Below are 20,723 nucleotides of genomic sequence, written 5' to 3' on the forward strand. Positions count from 1 at the left end.
TACAGAAATGATATACCATATCAGGGTTAAAATTTTTTATTCCAAAAACCCATTATGCAGAAAGCCCTTAAAATACTGGAATGATATTTTTCATACAGCCATTTTTAAGCAAACACTTCTCATTAAAACTTAATAAAACAGTAGCTTTTAAATGAAGATAACTAAATTAAATTCATGTCGATGGCATGAATAATCATATTGTCTTAAAGAAAAATGTATCAAAGTAATTGAAATATAATGTACTATTGCCCTGCACTGGTAACAGTTGTGAATTTGCTACAGAAACCCTAGGTACAAAGATGGGTTTAAATGGAATGATATGGTGTGACATGGTAAACTTATGCGAGCAAATGGTGTACTGTAAATAATGTAGGAACAGTGAACCAAGAAAGTCTGAAGAACTAATAATGTAATCAATACCCTGTACAACTGCATTGATAGATTGGGGTGTTCTACCTAACAGGTCTCTGGATAACAAATTCACTACTTGTGAGCAGAGGACTCAATATTTTATTATAAATAAAATAATTTAAAATCATCAGTTGAGTGATTGAAAAGAAGAATATTGGCCCTTTATACCACAAAAATAAAAATTGGCCTAATGGTTTCAGAAATCTATCTACCAGGGTGTAACACAGGGGAATCAGACCTTGCAGTCGAACGGGGAGGGGGCAGGATAGTACAAGGCCCACTGAAGCCCTAATTTGTGAGCAATTTCAATATATATTGATAAAATATGTCAATTTACCAGTGGGGCCCTAAACTGAATTTGCTCTGGGGTCCAGAAACATGGAATTATGCCACTGCTATCTACCTATCTATCTACCCTCTATCTATCTCTTAATCTTTTTTATCATATTTTATAGATACACATACTAATAATTTTCCCATTTTAATGACTTAGATGTCAACAAATTATTTTGCTAGTTAAACAACAATGTTACTGTATACCCCCAAATTATTTTCAACAATGAGATTCAGCAAGAATAAACCAGTAAAAGAATGCCCAAAATACATTGGGTTTTAAAGTTTTTTTGGATGAGAATTTAGGCCTCAGGGGACAGATTTCAAACACTTCTGGATTATGTTCCATGTGATTAAGTAGGTTCTTTTTCTTGTTCTTAGTGTTCAATTGATCCTACTTTTATTACCCAGGAGACTCCATGTCCAACTCCTCCCTTGTGTGTTCCATTTTGAGAACGAGTACCTTGGGATCATCAGGCTGCATGCTGAGACAGCTCTTGGCCACATGAGAGTTTACATTGGTGTCCACTGACAAATTACATGTGGAAAATGTGTGCTCTTATTTAAGTTCTGATAAGATCTGCTTTCAAGAATACGGAGTCGCTGAGGGCCAGAAAAGACAATCTTGGCTACAGTTTTGGGTTTGGCAGTAATGTTATTGAGCTGAGGTGTTGCTGATATAACATAACTTTTCTGCATTGCTTCCATTCTGCTGGCTCTTAATTCATGTCTGTATTTGGGTTTATTGGCATGGGGTATAAAGTCGCTAAACTTTCCAGTCATCTGAACTGGAGATACTGCTAATGTTGCTCTCTGAGCAGTCTTAGACTTAAGTGGTTTTATAACATTAACAATCCCATGGTCTGAAGAAAACTTGGGTTTCTTAGGTGTTTTCTCTGTGTTCTTTACTGGTTGCTCCCGGCAGCTTTCTGTTTGTAGCGGGCTTGGGTTCTTAGATGGACTAGTGGTTCTGGACCTTAAATATTTCACTGCATGTTCATTGTTTTCTCCATTATACAGTAAAATAAATTTGTTTTGGGCATTCAAGGGCATAATATGTTGGTTTTTCTGGCTTTTGGTGAAAATTTCAAGAGTCAAATCTACAAAAAGAAATCAAATGATAAAGCAATCATTGTGTTGTTGTGACTTAGTGCAGTAGAAATTTCATATAACAGAGCACTGTGTATGGGGATGCATGTAGAAAACAACATCAGAAATAGTTGTTTCTTTGTCATGCATTTTTCAGGCAGTTCCTGAGGAAGGTAACAGAGTTGTGCCAAGTTCATTATTCTTTCCAGTAAGAAACTGGAAATGGCGTACAGAGAATACAAAGAGGATTTATTTTGGCAGACTTGGCATCAGATATCAGAAGATGCTATTGCACTGTAGCCCATAGCATAGCACATGCACACCCAGAGTGGATAATAATCCACTCTCTGTGTTTTTGAGACTTTAGTTCATGTTACTATTTAGTGTGAAGAGATTTCAGGCTTAATAAAATCTAGGACAAGCTCATTATCCCCCTTATGACATGGGGTTGGTTTAAGCTTGTAGCCTAATGTTTAAATTTAGATAGGGGTAATTTATGAAACGCTTTTGCCTATCGCAATTATGTACAAAATACCTCTTTCGGGCACCCCTAGGACTTGACCTACTCATAAACCACTGCACTGTGTCACTGCAATGTTTTCACAGGGAAATTAACTTTGGGGCATTATGCATGGGTAAGATAGATGTCAACTGTTGAGGTGAGAAAAAAATGGACCGTTTGTGGAGAGGAAGGAGAGAATGCACTTTTTGACTCAAGGATGCAGAAAATGGGTGGGTTGGGGGATAAATCATCTCAGTGTAAGCAATGAAATAATTTATTGCCTGAAATGCATGTAAAAATATTTGTATTATAGTTTAAATTGCTTATCTAGCCTGCATGTAACCTTTTTCCTAATTTTGTGTTTCCAGGACACATTTGGTCTGGAAGGGCTTAACTGTTTGATAGAACACTGTTTTATTCCTGAAAAGGGAGAACTGTAACATATTTCATTTTTATTGCAGTCCCATCTTACAATATAATGTTCAAACTAGAAATTGCCACATTGTCCCCTACATTGTAAGACGCAGTGTACCTTTCTGTGCTTAGCTGAACATTGCAATCCAACCCTTCAGCCTCTCTGAAATGTTTAATCCACAGACAGATCAGTAAAACCCGCAGCAGATCACATTTAAGCAAAACTTATTCTTACTCTTATATGCATATGATGTCTTTTTTGATAATAAGATTGTAAGATTTATTTCTGGAGAGACAGGCCCCAAAATGTGTATTTATAGAAATATATTTTTTTATCAATAGTTTCAACTGAACATGCCTTTAAGAGCACGGGCTGCTGGGAAAGGCAAACCTGCATATTTAAGTAACTTTCCTAATGCTTTTTATTAGAACTCCTGATCTCAAAGCAAGGAGTCTGAGTGTTGTGCTACTGCCTGAAAAAAAAGTGGTCAATTACACCTTGTTTTGATGGTGAATTAGGATACTGCTTTCTGTGAAAAGTTTTTTTGTTCAGATTTTTGCTTTTCCTACAAATTTATCATCATATAGCTGCCAGCTTTTCATAGTTCGTGAATGCAGGAAGAACTCACATTTCAACACTTCCCTATTAGCCTTCATGCATTAGATAGGGAACATTCTTCCTGTGTCCCCAGGCACACTTCTATAACAGTACCCCCACCCCCTGCATTGATATTAACCCCTAAGTAAAAGAAATTCTAATCTTTCTGAGCTTCATCCACCACCAGCAAATTAACAATGACTCTGGTTCACAGTTGGCTTAGGACCCTAAAAAGAACCCCCCCCCCCCCATTTCAGCTCCCTGCAACAGCATTAACCCTCGGCCCCTCTGTGATCCATATTAGACCTTAACAGCAAAATTAAAGTAATACTGACAGCTAAGCAGACACAGTGCCACATTTTGAAATATGGGTACAATAGTCAGTTTCTTTACACTTGTCACTTTGCCACTAACCAGTTTGTATGCTGCACACTGAGGTGAAAATCTTTGCAAATATAAAATGCAGGGCATAGCGTTGCACTTTGCACTTTACTTTGTATGAAGTGCTGCCTGCTTATTTTGTTATATACATTGTTATCAGCTATACACAGTTATAAACTCTTATTACTGATATTACTACTCTGTACCAGCTCTGGCAGTAAGCCAAAGTGGTTCTGAAACCATGGTAAGAAAGATATATTTCTTTCCACCAGCCCTGATCATTCAGGTTATGCTAGGACTGTAGATGCAGCATCACTGTAGCACAGCAGCACATTTGTGGTTAGAGATCTACGTGAGCTCCAGACCTTGAGTGTCTGACTCAGAGGCCTAAGCATTGATTTTCCTTGAAAGAAGCTATCACTTTGCCATAAATGTGGATATTTCTGGCAACAATTTTATAAAGCTAGTGTAAGAAGAAATCATTCAACTAGAGACACACAAACTTTTAAGGAATCTATTAGAAAGATTTGCTGAGCTTTGCTCATATCATGCACTGATAAAATCTAAACAGATAAAACAGGTTTAGCAAGTGTAGGTTTATGGCACCAATTATTAAGCAGTATATCTGCTATTAAAGGGGTTGTTCAACTTTAACTTAACTTTTAGTATGATGTAGAGAGTGCTATTCTGAGACAATTTGCAACTGGTCTTCATTTTTTGTTATGTGCGTTTTTTTACGTAGAAGCTCTCCAGTTTGGTATTTCAGCTGCTATCTGGTTGCTAGGGTCCAAATTATCCTAGCAATATGGCTTTGATTGGAATGAGAGAATGGAATATTAATAGGAGATGGCCTAAAAAGAAAGGTTAGAAATAAGAAGTAACAGTTACAATAAAATTGTAGCTTTACAGAGCAATCGTTTTTTGGCTTTCAGGGTCACTGACCCCAATTCAAAGCTGGAAAGAGGCAGAAGAGGAAGGCTAATAATTCAAAAACTATAAAAAAAAGAAAAAAATTAAAACCAATTTGTTGTAGTTATTCTATAACATACTAAAAGTTAGGTTAAAGGTGAACAACCCATTTTAAGGGAAAACAATACCTTCAGAATGAACACTTAACCAACCAACCAATTAAGTACGGTAAATATCTGTTTTTATGTATTAAGTAGCTTATCAAAGAATCTTACCAAACTGGGATATATTGCCCGTTTATATCTATTAGGTTGAGCCTCCATTTTGTTATGATCTGTGTGCTCCCTCAGAGATCCCCTGCCAGGAAATAATTCAGCTCTAATTGTAACAGGAAGAGCAAAGGGAAGAGCTCTGTAAATTTATTGGCTGATGCCACCTAACATGTATGTGTGCCCTTGGTTTGTTTGTGTGCATCGTAATTCGTATGATGCTAGGGGGGCTCAAATTTCTTTTTTCTATCACCCAATAAAACATACTTCCATTCCGCCTTCCATTTGGAATGGAAGGCAGGAAGGGCTGATTAGTGCCAACAATAACTATACGGAATAATGAAAGTTGCTTACATGCAGCTGACTGCAAGGAAATTGTGGGAACAACTACTGCACTTGAGGATGTAAATGAACGTCAAAGTCTCTTTTTTGGTGCTAATGGGTGTAGCATGAGATATGTGAATACTTTCTGTTTTCAGAATGCTTTTCACATTTCTTGCATTAAAAATTTTTTTTAAAAGGGTAAAGCCTTCCACTTGCATTTGCATGAAGTATAAAAAGTACAAAAGCACAAACTCACCTAGTGTTTCATTAACCACACCTGGGATTACCTCCCTTAGCACCTCACAGTTAGTGTGCAGAGCTGGGTTGCAGTTCATCTCTAGTAACCACACCTGTAAGAAGAAATCAACATTCACATATTAATCATATAACATGGGCTATGGGAAGACAAGAGAAGCTGAATTGTCTAAGATTAATAATAAATGCAATGGTGTTTAGAATTCCAGATAATTCTGCAAAAGTTTTACTCATACTCATTAAAGGAGAACTAAAGGTACTAAGTAAGCTTTATCAGAAAGGTCTATATAAATAGAGCCATACACACTCACAGAGAGTCCTATATGAAAAGAAACAGATTGACCATAAGCCCATGGTTTATGTCAGCCTTCTCTTTTGTAGATAATAAGTAGAAGGTTTAAATGTTAAATTCCCTATAACCTGCCATTTACTTTTGTTTGGCCCTATCTCCCAGCACCCACTTCCTCTGTACTCTGTATTAAAAAAAAGGCTTTTCAGTGGATTATATTGTTTGTATTTTGTGTTAAAGAACCCAGGAAAGGAGTGGAATGTTTATGAAAAATATGCAAACTACTGATAATTGTTGCCTCTGTATTTTTTTTTTGCATTTATTTTAAAAAAGCTGCAGCATCCTACCATTTTATTGGACAATACCTTAAAATCCTCATCTACCAAGAAATCGCAGCCAATCAGGTCAAAGAATCCAAGGCGACAGTCAAGTTTTGACTTTACAGACAGGAAACAGTGCATCATGATTTGCTGCATCCTTTTCTAAAAAAGACAGGAAAACTACAAGTTTACAAGGCTACAAGTTCAGCTATGATTATATTTTCTTCATTGAAATGTTGTTTACTTACAAAAAAAAAAGAAAATCACAAAACAGACAGACAGATGCTCACCATACACAGGTTTACATAGGCCTGTGTATGGGGCCGAAATAACAGCCTACTCTGCTTCTATATAGTCAGGGATTGGCCAGATATGTTATATCTCACCGTGAAGTTGTTCAACACCCAGTCCTGGGGTAATCCCTTGTCAGAAGCAAACTTTTCATTTACATAATTATTGAATCTTTCCATTCCCCACACAGTTTCCTCCTTCAGTTCACTGTACAGAGGGTTCTTCTTTTGCATGTACTGGTACAAAATATATAGTAAAATAAGATAAAGCATTAAGCAGTGAGAGAAAAGCAATACAGTGAATGTAAATGTTTATTGATTTTTGGCACAGAACCACCAGCACACTCAAATGTCCAAACATGCCAAAACAGAAGTTATATGATGCAGGCTATTGTTCATTGTTAAGATAATATTCTATTACTTCTAGTATTATCCTACACCTAGAGATCTGTTACCTTTTTAAATACAAGTAGAATAGTCTCTGAATACACTATGGGGTGTATTTATCAACATTGGGGACAAATATCAAATGACGTTGCCCATAGAAACCAATCAGATCTTTGCTTTTGTTTTCTAACTTGTAGGTGACCATTCAATACTAATTGCTGATTGGTTGCTATGATGATATTTGTCTCCAATATAAATAAATACTCCCCTATGAGTAGGATATGATAGAAGTGGCTATCCACAAAAAAGACATCCACACAGGGCCTAGACAGTGGATAGGGAGGCCAAACTACTGCCTTGTGTAAACCATGACAGAGGAACTCTGCCCCTAAAGCAATTTTCAGAATTGTACTGTGCCTAGCCCCACATGAATGGAAGACATTACAGATATGTTTTGGGGAGAGCTGTCCAAGTATAGGCAGTGGGCTAGTTGTCCACTAATAAAACAAAGAAAATATGAAATGTGATTAAAAAGTTTTTGCAATCCTGTTCAACTTGAACCTCAGATCCCGAAAAAGAAGGTGCACATTTAGCAACAGTGTCCTCAGCCCAATAATATCATGATGGGAGAAAGTCTCCTTTATGGTAGATTTGTTTAAAATACACACCCACATATATGTTTCCTTTTCCTATTGGGCAGAGCCTGTTTGATATAAATCAGATGGAAATTAAGTATCAAAGGCCAAATCCCTACAAGATTATCGTTTCTCACCAAGACAGAGAATCATCAATGGGCAAGAGAGTAGGGGTGCCTTTAGAGTTAGGAATACTAGTGGTAACATGACATCTGTTCAACATTAGTCTCACTGACTGGGCCCCTTAAAGAGAAGGGGAGCATGAAAAGGGAAGTAGATATACTGAGGGCATCTGATATTTTATATTCTCCTTGAAAGCATACACACAGTCTTGCCAAAATCTAACATGGCCATTCCAGTACAACATATTAGTGTATTTACCTGGTTGGTCAGGTGACCAGTGAGATCATCAGATTTGGGGTCATAGTTGTTACAAGTAAGACGCACATACCCATGGCTGAAGAACACAAAATAGGGTGTGGTGGACGCAATGACCATGTATGAGCGAACATCGAATTTCCGCTCATCCAAAAGCAAAGGGTTAGGTATGTACCTATAGTATCAGAAACATAAGGGCATGATAAGTCATTTGTAAATAGGCTTGCCAGCATTATACATTTATATCAGATGGTCCTTCAAGAGTTCTTAAATCATGAGCATGGGGGTTTAGGGGTGCTGGCTGTCATCGGAGTGGGGAATAGATCATATCAAGGGAGAAACTAGGTGGGTTGGTTATGTATCCAAGCAAGCCAGGGATGGGCTTTTCTTGGTCACTTACCAGCATGGCCAGAGAAATACTAGCTGGGTGGCAAGCCCAAGGAAACATAATTCAAACTACAACTACAGGAGGCAGTACAAACAGTTACTCAACAACTGTTAAAGGCCATACAAGATTGAATAATTACAAGGTGGTGGAGCCTTGACTTGCTGTAGTGATCATAAATATTATTTAGTACATATTCACTTGCTCCCCATTGTCTGCTGGAGAACAGCTCTGGGCTCTTGTCAAGCACTAGGCATTGGACTAAAGCCTCAACTGCCATTATAATACACACATACATTCTTTTAGTTTCATTAAGTTTTAGTTGTCCACTTATAAGAAAATATGAAATGTGGTTAAAAAGTTTCTGCAATCCTGTTCAACTTAAACCTCAGATTCCAAAAAAGAAGGTGCACATTTAGCAACAGTGTCCTCAGCCCAATAATATCATGATGGAAAAGTCTCCTTTATGGTAGATTTGTTTAAAATACACACCCACATACATGTTTCCTTTTCCTATTGGGCAGTGCCTGCTTGATAGAAATCAGATGGAAATTAAGTATCAAAGGCCAAATCCCTACAAGATTATCATTTCTTACCAAGACAGGGACTCATCAATGGGCACGAGAGTAGGGGGTGCCTTTAGAGTTAGGAATACTAGTGCATCTGTTCAACATGAGTCTCACTGACTGGACCCCCTAAAGAGAAGGGGAGCATGAAAAGGAAAGTAGATATACTGAGGGCATCTGATATTTTATATTAGTTGACACTACTTGAAAGCATGAGGGAAGTGCCTGAACATCTTGAACTTCATGGGGGAGTTTCAGAGGAATCTTTCCCTGGTAAATTAAGATCATTAGTCATCCCATTACTTAATATTAGCCAGTCATCTTTAGTACAATGGGCAATGCCAGGACAAGCTAACTTAAAGTTTAGTTGATTTCTCCCAAAGATGCAATGTTCCAGACTGCACTTACAATACAATTAGAAACAAATTTTGCCATTTCTAAGCAATTTTTGCCTGCTTTAATGGGCATGTAGTTTTTTTGTCATGGCCACAAACCCTTCTGAGTAAGGAAGGCAGTGGGGCTAAGGAGAAAGCTGGCACCTGTGAACAGGCAGATTAAGCAGAAGTCAGATTCCAAAGTATCCAAAGCTAGAAACAATTCTGTAGTTGGATTTCAGACATAAGCCAGGACAGGCAGCAATGTCAAAAACAAACAGCCAGTAACCATTTTATCAAGCAATATAGCACAGGCAAAGGCCAGTCAGGCAGTGTCTGGCATTTTTTTATTTTAATTTTTGGCCAAAACTGCAGCAACATAGTGATGTGTAATGTATTTATTTTGTGAAACATTTCCATTTTGTATAATTTCCACTGTACATTCCTTGCATTGTTGTTTCATGGTCACTATGTATGCATAAATAAATAAAAGAAATGTTTGGCTTGGGTTTATTTGCTTTGAAAAGTTGTGTAAGTATTGATTTGTATCATCATCACAGGGCCAACAAAAAAGTGTAAAGCTTAATGTTCATGAATATGTCTAAGTTTGACACGAGAGGGCGCTCTAATAAAGAAAAAGAATAACACACAACTGACATTGCAATACGCTTTGTAAGAGAAGCACACAAAATTAAGTCAGTCATGTATACAACAATGTAGATGTGAGCAGCTAAGGGAATATTATGATATTGTGCCTACTGATTAAAGAGAAAAAGTCCCATATAGATTAAAAACAATGGACAGCACTGCAGCTGCAGTAAAAAGCAGATCAATTTAATTTTATAAAATATATTTTTAGATCTATTTGTTTTTACAAAATATATATTTGTAAACAGCTACAGCATTTAAGAGCCTGTGTAATAAAATGATTTATTTATTGGTGTGGGTTCATAATTTGAGGGGTATATTATTCTAAATAAAAGTTAGAAGATTGGACACTAATGGCACCAATAGTAACCAAAAGCTGTCTGGGGGTGCTGGGATTTCTGTCAAAGTTTTAAAACAAGGCAAATTTAGGAAAATGACATGCTTTATAAATATGGCCCCTGTGTCCATATATAATGGGAGTTATAAGCATTACACTGTTTTAAGGAGACACTGTGACACTGAGGTTTAGGCATTATACGTGTTACTATCTGTTAATCATCAAAATTGGTAATATTGGTAGGTGTCTCTGCCACTTTTTACCTCCCTTTTATTGTACTTATACAGGGTGAATTTGTTCAAATTTGCTACTGTATATTTTTGAAATGTATTTTTGATTGCTTAGACTTAATTCAAGGTTGCAAAAAACTTTTAAGTAAATATGAAAAGGGAATTTTTTTTTTTTTTCAAACGCATCAGTTAGGTAACAAAGTATCAAGTCCCTGAAACCTCTGCTGAAGGATTCAGCTGTCTGAACTGATAGTGCTTCCATGGGCTAATAGCACAGCTACTACTGCCCTGACTTTTAAAATGTGGCTAAACAGGCATTACTACCTATACCGCCTCCCAATAATTTAGGGTGACTTTTAGCATTTCTCTACCAGCTTAAATACAAAGTAAAGGATATATAGATATATACACACAGTATGCACGTGTAAATAATGATACATGGACTTCTATGAACAATGACTCCAGATCCACAATATATGAGAAAAGCAGTGAGAATGTTAGCCCCAAATACATTAAATACAATGAGAGGCAATGATTCCTGATACCCCAGACCCTTTTTAAAAACCAGGTTTCCTGAAGGCTGGAGAAGATTAAAGCATTGCACAGTTTGCATTGCTAAACTTGCTCACTTGAGAATAGCACGCAGGGAGGAAAAAAACCTGTATTATGCGACTTGGGTCATATTAAAAGTACATTGAGTAGGAGAAACAATAGCTTATCTAAAAGCAGTTCTATTGTGCGGTGCTTGGCTCCTTCTTAAAGCTCAGGATCAGGCACAATGCACTGAGATGGTGCCTACAAACCAATATTACAACTAAAATAATACATTTGTTGGTTCAAGAATAACATTTTAAATGGTAGAGTGAATTATTTGCTATTTAAACAGTGTAATTTAGACAGACAGAATCCCTTTAAAATAACACCAGGCTGCTTTATAAGAAGTCATGGTGATTTTTTTATAGGGTAGACCAGTGCTGTCCAACTGGCGACCCCCCTCTGTGTGGCCCCCCCACCTGTCTGGCTGCTTTGATGGCTTACCTTTGAGTAAGCATTAAATGGTATCAGTACTGGGATTAACTGGCCCCCTGCATGGTTCTCACCTCAGATTCAGGCTGTAATCCCCCTGTATTGTTTAAAAATGTAATCCCCTGTGTTTTTCACACCTTTTAATACCTGCATTGTTCACCCCCTGCAGTGTTCACACCTCAGGCTCAGACTGTAATCACTCCCATTGTTCACTTCTTCACACCTCAGACATAGGTACTGTAGGCAGAGTATGGCACATACAGCCAGCATAGGGCAGGTAGAGTATGGCACACACAGGCAGCATAGGTCAGGGAGGGTATGGCACACACAGGAAGGGTAGGGCAGGCTGAGTATGGCACACACAGGCAGGGTAGGGCAGGCAGAGTATGGCACACAGAGGCAGCATAGGGAAGGCAGAGTATGGCACACACACGCAGCATAGGTCAGGGAGCGTATGGCACACACAGGAAGGGTAGGGCAGGCAGAGCATGGCACACACAGGCAGGGTAGGGCAGGCAGAGTATGGCACACACAGGCAGGGTAGGGAAGGCAGAGTATGGCACACAGAGGCAGCATAGGGAAGGCAGAGTATGGCACACACAGACAGCATAGGACAGGCAGAGTGCTGCCTGTGTGTGCCATACTCTGCTTGCCCTATGCTGCTTGTGGGAGGTGAACCTGGCAGGGGTTTGTTGTGGGAGTTTGTTAGCAGTTGGAAATAGCCATTAAATGGTCCCTAAGATGTGTAATTATGTACTGGGGGTTGCTCTGCTATCCACAGGGGAGGAGGAGGCATATGGAATTTAAGGGTATATCTTAGTATGACATAATTCTTTCACATATGAATGATGGTTGATATCCCCACAGTAAGGACCAAGCATTTGGGATTTTGCTGTGCTACCACCATTGTGATAAAATAGGTGTGGTTTGAAGTGGGTGTGGTTTCAAAAAGGGGAGTGGTCAAAACTGGCTTCCATTAGCGGCCCTCCACCATGTATGCTAGAGAAATTCCGGCCCTCTGCACCGTAGAAGTTGGACAGCACTGGGGTAGACAAATGAATAATATGTACTACTGGCCCTTTAAGGACAAGAAAATGTAAAATGTGTTATTGTTATGCGCACCACATTTTTATTTGTGAAAAATGTCACTTGTTTTATTTGTTTCATGTGTATTCTTTATCAAGAATTTCAACAGCTTTTCATGTGAATTCAAGATATATGCAACAACATGGAGCATTCTGCAGAAAAGCCTATATTTTGCTTTAAAATGCTTAATACATTTTCTCTATGTATTTCAGGGTAAAAGTACCATTATTTACTGTACCTTTGGGTAATTCGAGCTTGGGGGCACCTAAACCTGGGTTTCTTAACTGTAGACTCATCATTCAAGTCCTGAAACTGAGATTTAAGCGTGCTGATTTGTTCTTGGCTTTTCAACAGGAAAATGCCTCGTCCTTGGTTCAGTCCCGTGGGTTTGCATATCCAGGTCTCTTCTTCTGTACAATGAAAGGTGATAAATAATAATCATGCAGAGTTTGGAATCAGCTTTTATTCATGGTTGAAACTTGCTCCTAGTTCCTTAACAAATCCATGTAATCAATGAACCAAAAATAAAAATTGTGCTGGGTATGGTGCAGCAAGACTGACGGGACTTGGTTTAACATTATCAAGCAATCCCCATGTCACAGCACAAGTATATGTCAGGTCTCTACAGTATAACAGCAAATCTGCAACATACAGTATAAAGGCAGTAAACACAGGGCCGCTCTTGCCATGAGCAAGGTGAAAAGCTTGGTTCAGGCAGCAGTGAGCAGCCACTTACCAGGGACAGCAAAAATCCACTTCTAGTAACTTTTAAGATTCAGTTCTTTTACTGCAGAGAGCGCAATAGGTCGATGCAACCCCTTCTTGACCCCCCCCCCCAAGTGGCAGCAACCCCTTTGTGCTGAGTGCAAAAATACAACCAAAACAGCCAACCTTATGTTCCCTGTCTTACTGATCCAATAAGCACTAAGTAACAATGGGCATCATTTAATAACAGGCAAACTACTATCTTCAAAAAGTAGCACAATTCGCTACAGCACCAATATGAATAACACAAATGTGTAACACAAAATGATCCATCGATATGGGTCCAAAATCTGCTTCTTTTTGTATGTTATGCGTGGGTGTTGTGCTTGAAAACCCACCCTCAAGGTGCATGGCATTCAATCAGGGCACAATTAATGGAACACAAAGAGCATAAATATCTCTAGACTTCATACCTGTTCAAGAGCAGATATGAAATACAGGGCTGTCTTGATCCCATATGCTGCATGCTAAATCACAATTATTAGGCTCAAAAGCATGGAACTATAGGCAATATAAAACTAGCAATAAAGGCTATATTTGTTTAACATGGAAAACCATTCTGCCTGTAGGTAGTAAAGAGGGGCCAATTGTGTATTTCCTTTTGAGAACAATTTCAAATAAACATTCATGTCTGACCAAGTATTCTCACCTTTAAAAAGGGAAAAGAAAGTCTCCCTCTCTTCCTTTAAATCCAAGCGGAAAGTTTCAGGGAAAAAATCTGACATTTTCAGCACCCTATTATGGAAAGGAAAGTGAAAAAAGACATAACAGTGAACTATCTGTTTGCACAATCTTAAAAAAACAAAATGGCTGACGATCAGTTTCCAGAATGTTGTGCTATTGTTTCGCAATACCACACTACATATATCTATTCTGTAATTTACAAAATGTTAAAAAGCAGAGACTACCGTAGGGGCCCATTCATCAAAGTACGAATCCGAATCACAAAATACGATTCTTTTTGTTTAAATCTGAAAATTTCGAAACTTTCGCAATCATTGCAGCAAATGCGATTTTGTTGCATAAATTGTTGCACGAATTGTTGCAAAGCATGAAAAATATGATTTTGGCGCACAAATTGTCGCACAAATTGTTGCACGAATTGTCGCAAAGCACGAAAAATACAATTTTGATGCACAAATTGTCACGAATTGTCGCAAAGCACAAAAAAGTTGCGTAAATTAATGAAAAAATTGCAGAAAATATGCACAGTTCTAAAAGAAAAAAAATTTGTAATTCTAACCAATCGTACATTGATAAATGGGCCCCAAGTGAGCATGGTGTTACTGGCGCTTTAAATTCTCCTAGAATGATAAAGAAAATAGACCAATATGAACAGGGTCAGACTGGCCCACTAGAATATTGGGGAAAGCCCCTGTGGGCCCCAGATATGGTGGGCCACACTGTTTTCTTGTGTGCCCCATGCATGCTGCCACTCTGACTCTGCTGCCCTTCTGAGATAGATATAAGTATACTATGGGCCCTTGAGGTCGGGTTCTTTGGTGGGCCCTAGGTACCCTAGTAAAGCTAATATAATAAAAGGTATACATCTACATGCTACAGGTCAAACAAACAGCACTTAGTACTTACATATCACCTGTTTGAAATCAGGTGATGTGTGTGGTGTAGGTAAGACACCAATGAAGAAACATTTGCCAACACTGGTCTACAAAACAGAAGATGGTAAGCTAACTGATTATGATTACAATTAGGCAAGGTGGTTTGTTTTCTTAATGGAAGACATATACATGAATATAGTAATTTATTGCTTGCCTGATTCTGTTAAGCCTCTGCATGACTCGTTCATATTCTCGCAGGCTGTTCAAGAGCCCAATTTTACTTGTAAGTAGCTTGTTGTTGGGTATCTGATATACAAGTTGTTCACCTAAAAAATGAGAACTCTGGAGAATTAAAAGCTGTTGTATGAGCCTTAAAAAAAACTATACCCCCAGAATGAATACTTAGCCAACAGACAATTTATATCATATAATGTGGCATTTTATAGAATCTTTCTAAGTTTGAATATAAACTGGAATTTTTTAATGATATTTTTTAGCAGCCAAAATATCATTATGGGTTTCATCCACTGTTTATTGTATTTATTTATTATATCACTTGTCCTCCCTGTGTGTAATTTTGTATTCTGTAAGATTGTACAGCGCTGCATACCCTTGTGGCGCTTTATAAATAAAGTTATACATACATACATACATACATACTGACAGGTCCTGCAGACAGATATATAAAAACCCAGCTATGTATAAATCAAAATCAAATAATAATAAGTCAAATAAACATTTTTTTACCTGCCTTAAACACATAATATGTGTTGGAGCTCTTGAGCTCACACCATTTCAGCCTGTAATCCTCTCTTTTGCTGTCATAGATGCGTTGCCAGCCTTTGGAAACACAGTAAGCGGTAACACTGCAAAAGAAAACCAGAATTCTCTTTTCCCCCTACATATACAACTTTGGTCCATATAAAATCAATGCATTCTTATTGAATCCTTGACTTATACAAGTAATTTACCGTAGACCAAGTGTCCATTTCAGTCTGAAGAGACTTAAAACAGATTTCTGGGTAAAAATGTAGCTTCCCATGGCTAATTTGCATCATCAGCACTAAGGCGATCTATAATCTATAATTTAATCTATAGATTAAATTGAGAATGTACTGCCTGAAATTCTCAATATGAAGTGAACAGTATATACTGAAATACATAATATACTGAGATACATGTACAGGAATATAGGAATGATATTAGGAACCCAGTAACACAATTGATGAACTTGCATCTATACAATTAGAAATCAGGTGCCCAACTTTAAGGGTTCCAGCATACATTTTGCCTATAAAATCACGTGCAAGTGTAATGCTGATGCTGTTTGCCAGGCATACTGTATCTCCCCCCTAGCATCTGCAATTATGCTGGAATCATGGGAAAAAAACACTGCATTGTAGGTGAAAAAAAACATGGTGACTTGTCTCTGAAATTGCACATTGCAGATGTGTGTGCAGCTATAGTGGCATCATTGTGCCAATGTAACAGTGTAGCAGATATATTAAGAACAAATAACACCACCATTTTATTTTGACTCTGTTTGGTATTGCACAAAAGCTGAGGATCTGAGGATTCTAGTGCCTATAAGCCTGCTTACAAGTTCCATACATGAGTAAACAGAAATTATTTCTAAGACTCCCAGATGGCACTGGATTATTTGTAGAGCTTGTTTCTTTCCATTCATCCCTTGAGAAAGGTACCTGGAGACTGAGGCTTTGATACACTAGAATTATCCTCTAGTGTTTATTCTTTCAAAAGCTGAGAGTTCTACATCTGTCTGAATAATAAAGAAACACGGTTTCTCAAATTTTCAACACTATTTTTCCTTTTATGCAGAGGTATATGTAACTTTGGTAAAATAAAAGATATTAATATTGTTGTAGTTCACTTTAAATACGTTGTTTTGCAGTGTCACAATGGGACTGTTTTGGGTTGGTAACAGGGAACATTAACTGTCGGCAAGGCTGACCGGTGTTTATATCACACAGCGGCTGAAGGACTTGGCTGTGTCAGTTGCCTATGAGATGAAGTGAAACAAGCACACTGTGCAAACAGGCACATGCGTCTGTAAATGTCTGTTAACTTCAAGATGGCCACACACTATTGATAAAAGTGAAAGCGTCATTCTAGAACAAACAATAACAATTAACACCTCTGCTGCTCTCTATCTAGACAGATATAGGGTGCATAACAGAGACTTTATTGGACATTCCTAGCACTACTGGAGACTGCTATAGACACACATGGCAACACAGACTTATCAGCCACGCAAACTGTTCTGTATAATGACGCAAGGCACTCTATGATGAATAAATAGATGGGTGTGCCATTGAAATATGCATTTATTGTTAAGGACCAATACAATATATACTGGAGGAGACAAAGATAGCAGAAGTTTACACACTTAGCAGTCCCACAAGAATTACTTTGGACTTATTCCAGATTGATTGGCAAGAAAGATGTCAACACCATATGTATCCCTGTGCCTCATTTTAAGAAAATCCTGGAACCCTGGCCTGTTTCCCTTATAAACAGCCTTAATAAGATTGAAATTACTTGCCCAGGGAGCTCCACAATTCCCTGAAAAGAAATAGTGCCCAAATATTGTCTACATGTTGGCTTTAAAGGGATTGTTCAGCTCAGTACACCAGAAATAATTTTCTCACTTGCTTTGTAGTTTTTATGTTTGACCATTTTGCTAATATTAAAGTTTAAAGGTTAATGTTCCTTTCTCTGCTGTATCAGTCTGGCAACTCAGTAATCCAGGCGCAAACTCTGGACTGTTACAATTTCCCAGGAGTTGATACATTTCTCAGTAGCAATGTTAGCAACTGCTTGTATCAATTATAACTGCTGCCTTTAGTGAATCTCAGGGATTATACATATCTTAATGCCACAAATGTAGCACATTAGACCAATTTACAGTGTATGCTCCCCAACTACAAGAATTTATTCAGGGAAACATGGTGAAAAATAAAACAATCAACATAAAAAATAGAAAGCAATTTTAAAAAACGTAATTACTGCTAGTGCACTGCTGTATTTAAAAACAACTAAACTTTTACAACTTTTACTGTTTAGGCTTATTTTACAGCATAAGATTGGTCAACATTCTTTTCTCTGAAAAGTAGCAGTGGCCAAATGATTAGCATAGTTGCATATGACACTTTGGTGTAGTTATTAAAAAATGTAGCAAACTGGTATGATTGTTGCCTAAAATCAGCTTCCCATATTATAGGCAACAATAATCAGGGCCATTTTAATAAATGGGCAAAAAGGCCAGACCCCTTGTTTTACTTCATTGGTAAGAATTACAGCACAGCTGAAAAATTAAAGAAAAATAAATATGAAAAGAAAGTTCTGCTTAAGGGTAGTCTGCTTACAATACATTTTGTACGGTGGTAGGGGGCCCACAAATATAATTCTTGCCATGGGCCTGTTGGCTCCATAAATCGTCCCTCACAATAATGCAAGTAAGCCATATTTTAGGTGATTCTAACTTATACAGTGGCATGTGAGAAGTGCACTTATCCGGTGTTGCCTGAGTACACAATGAAAAGAACTTTGAAGCTCATCCAGAATTTTACCTTTACCAAGCCAACATTCTCTGATCTGAAACATAGTGACTGGTCCTGTTACCCTAGGTTACAAATTGGTGTGACTTTAGTCAGCTGACACCCTTAACCTTCAGCTCCCAAGATGGTTCACCAAATACAGAAGAAAGCTTAAATAAATTAAGTTAGCGATATTGTTAAAATTATGCTTGATGGCAACAATTAAAATAGCTTATTTTTTATTCCAGAAAATGTGGCAACCCTGACTATGGCTCCTCTTAACTTCCCCATCACCAGTGCACTGGGTGACATGGGGAATAAGCAGATGACATTTTCAAACCTGTCCAAATCTTAAACTGACTGATAAATAGGGCATTAATATTGGATTGGATAGGCAGGCTGCCAAACACACACAGAAAGTCATAAATATGATTCTTTTTGTGTGTTTATGGCTAGCTTCTAGGATATTTTGAATCCCCAGTATTTTTGTCTGTTCCTCATAAACTTTCTTTTGTTTCTTTGTTTTCCTGACATCTGCAAGGAACCAGCAGAGGGCACACTGTTGTAATAAGACACAAGAAGAGATATACACTGTAGACTATGTCTGTAGGAAATGCAAATGCGGGATAACAGCCACTTTTAAATATTTGCAAAACTTTCTGTGCATCTGACTGTTCTGACCAAAGCATTTTTAAAGGAATAGTAAAATAACTGAATAATGGGGGGGGCAAGGAACTCCCCTTCATTGATTCTTGTCATTGACCTGTTAGTCCTTGCTGGTACTTCTTAATGGCCATCAGTGGGATAAGTTACTGGGTCCCACCGCAACCACAGGGTCTGCTTCCTCTGTTTTTACACTCCTGTTGACCACCATGCCACAATCATTTTCCACTCCTCCAAATGTCATCTTTAGCTTTTGTGGGTAAATGCACTCAACTTTCTACAACTGTTACTGTACTACATATCTGCCCTGCAGAATTGCTGAAGGGGACATCACAGAGAAGAAAGAAGATGACAACAGGTGCCTAATGCCCCCCCCCCCCCCTAGTGATTTTACCTTTCCTTTATAGGACTAGTAAAGTAAATTAACGACTCTAGGGCCTCTGCACATCTTTCCCTCCCCAACCCAGGATCCAAGAATGATTCTTCTCCCTCTTAGAGAACTTTCTAAGGTTGAGCTTCTCAGTGGGATTGGTAGCCTCAGGTTTGGTCCGTGCACAAACAAGAAGCAGGCACACCAAAAGAAAGGGGCAGATTAGTTTCCAGTGTACAATTCTAGAGACTGAAAGTGAAGAGTCCAACATGGTGGTCACTGACCTCACTGTCCAAGAGATATTTTGATATGGACCATCCATGCAAGACCACACCTAGTTATACCTCATCACATTATGTTATATCATGACCCATTACTTCCCAACCAAGTAATTATTCCATTTGTGTCTCGTATATAAATCTAGAAGACTCCCAGGAAATATAGAAGATTTTACAGCTCTACTAAGCACTACTCTTCAAATGAGGCACACAATGAATTCAGATTGTCAGCTGACCTCCTTGGAGTTGCTTTTACATGTAGTGATCCAATTTTTCCATCCATGTGTATGAACACATTGTACACATTTCTGGCACACTGCCCATAGTGCAGCCAGCTTTGGGCTAGGACCTCTCATGTTACCTCACCTGGCCAACACATTTTTGCAAAAAAATTAAGACCTACATAGGCAGCATAGCACCCAGCATAACCAAAGCTGCCACTCCATGTTTTGCACCGGCATGTTAGTCCTGCAACAGGTGCAAAGGCCCTGGAAATCTGGCAAATACATTGCAGTGTGTAAAGCCAAAGATGCCCTCTGTGGGTGTTAGGCCAAGCTGTCTGTTGGTTATAAGCCTACAAGATGTTTGGTACCAGATAATGAAAAAAAAATAGTCTAAAACATTGGCCTAGGTATCTGAAACAAATGCTGTGGTACTAAAAAACCCAAATACGTTTTGTACAGTGAAACTGCTAGTTTACCTTAGCGATATTGTCACATAAGCTACTTCAAATATAGCCCTCCAACATACAGTGAAGGTTAAATGGAGAAATGGTGCTTTGAACATCTCTAGTTCCTTTTAATCATTACTGTTCCTCTAAGGGTATGCACATTCAGTTATGTATCATAACTAGCTGTTCTCATACTTTGCTCTGGAAACACCCTATCTACTGATGGTCCCTCTCTCCACAGCAATACAAATGAGAATGGTACTTACAGTTGTGCCCCATTGCCACCCCCAATATAAAAGAATGGGCCTTGCCCTCTCGGATCTTCATGCTTCTTCTCCCCAGGGGGACTTTTTAGTTTTGCTGCAGCTGCTTCTGGCTTAGACTCATCCAGTAGTTCAAGATCACAAACAAATCCAGCTGTTCGG

General features: G+C 38.3%; 1 protein-coding gene across 1 annotated transcript in view; it reads right to left on the minus strand.

The window, feature by feature from the left end:
• Positions 1-20: 20 nt before the first annotated feature.
• The window catches only part of ttll10 (tubulin tyrosine ligase like 10), a 31,635-nt gene continuing 10,932 nt past the window's right edge, over positions 21-20,723 (minus strand). The window contains exons 4-13 of the mRNA XM_018096010.2: positions 20,565-20,715; positions 15,508-15,626; positions 14,980-15,086; positions 13,851-13,953; positions 12,675-12,846; positions 7,788-7,959; positions 6,481-6,621; positions 6,140-6,256; positions 5,487-5,580; positions 21-1,844 (exon numbers count right to left, since the gene is read on the minus strand). Of these exons, the coding sequence (XP_017951499.1) occupies positions 1,258-1,844; positions 5,487-5,580; positions 6,140-6,256; positions 6,481-6,621; positions 7,788-7,959; positions 12,675-12,846; positions 13,851-13,953; positions 14,980-15,086; positions 15,508-15,626; positions 20,565-20,715 (1,763 nt within the window). The 3' untranslated portion in view covers positions 21-1,257. The remainder of the gene's footprint in view (positions 1,845-5,486; positions 5,581-6,139; positions 6,257-6,480; positions 6,622-7,787; positions 7,960-12,674; positions 12,847-13,850; positions 13,954-14,979; positions 15,087-15,507; positions 15,627-20,564; positions 20,716-20,723) is intronic.

Source organism: Xenopus tropicalis, chromosome 7 (assembly GCF_000004195.4).
Source record: "Xenopus tropicalis strain Nigerian chromosome 7, UCB_Xtro_10.0, whole genome shotgun sequence".
Taxonomy (NCBI): Eukaryota; Metazoa; Chordata; class Amphibia; order Anura; family Pipidae; genus Xenopus; species Xenopus tropicalis.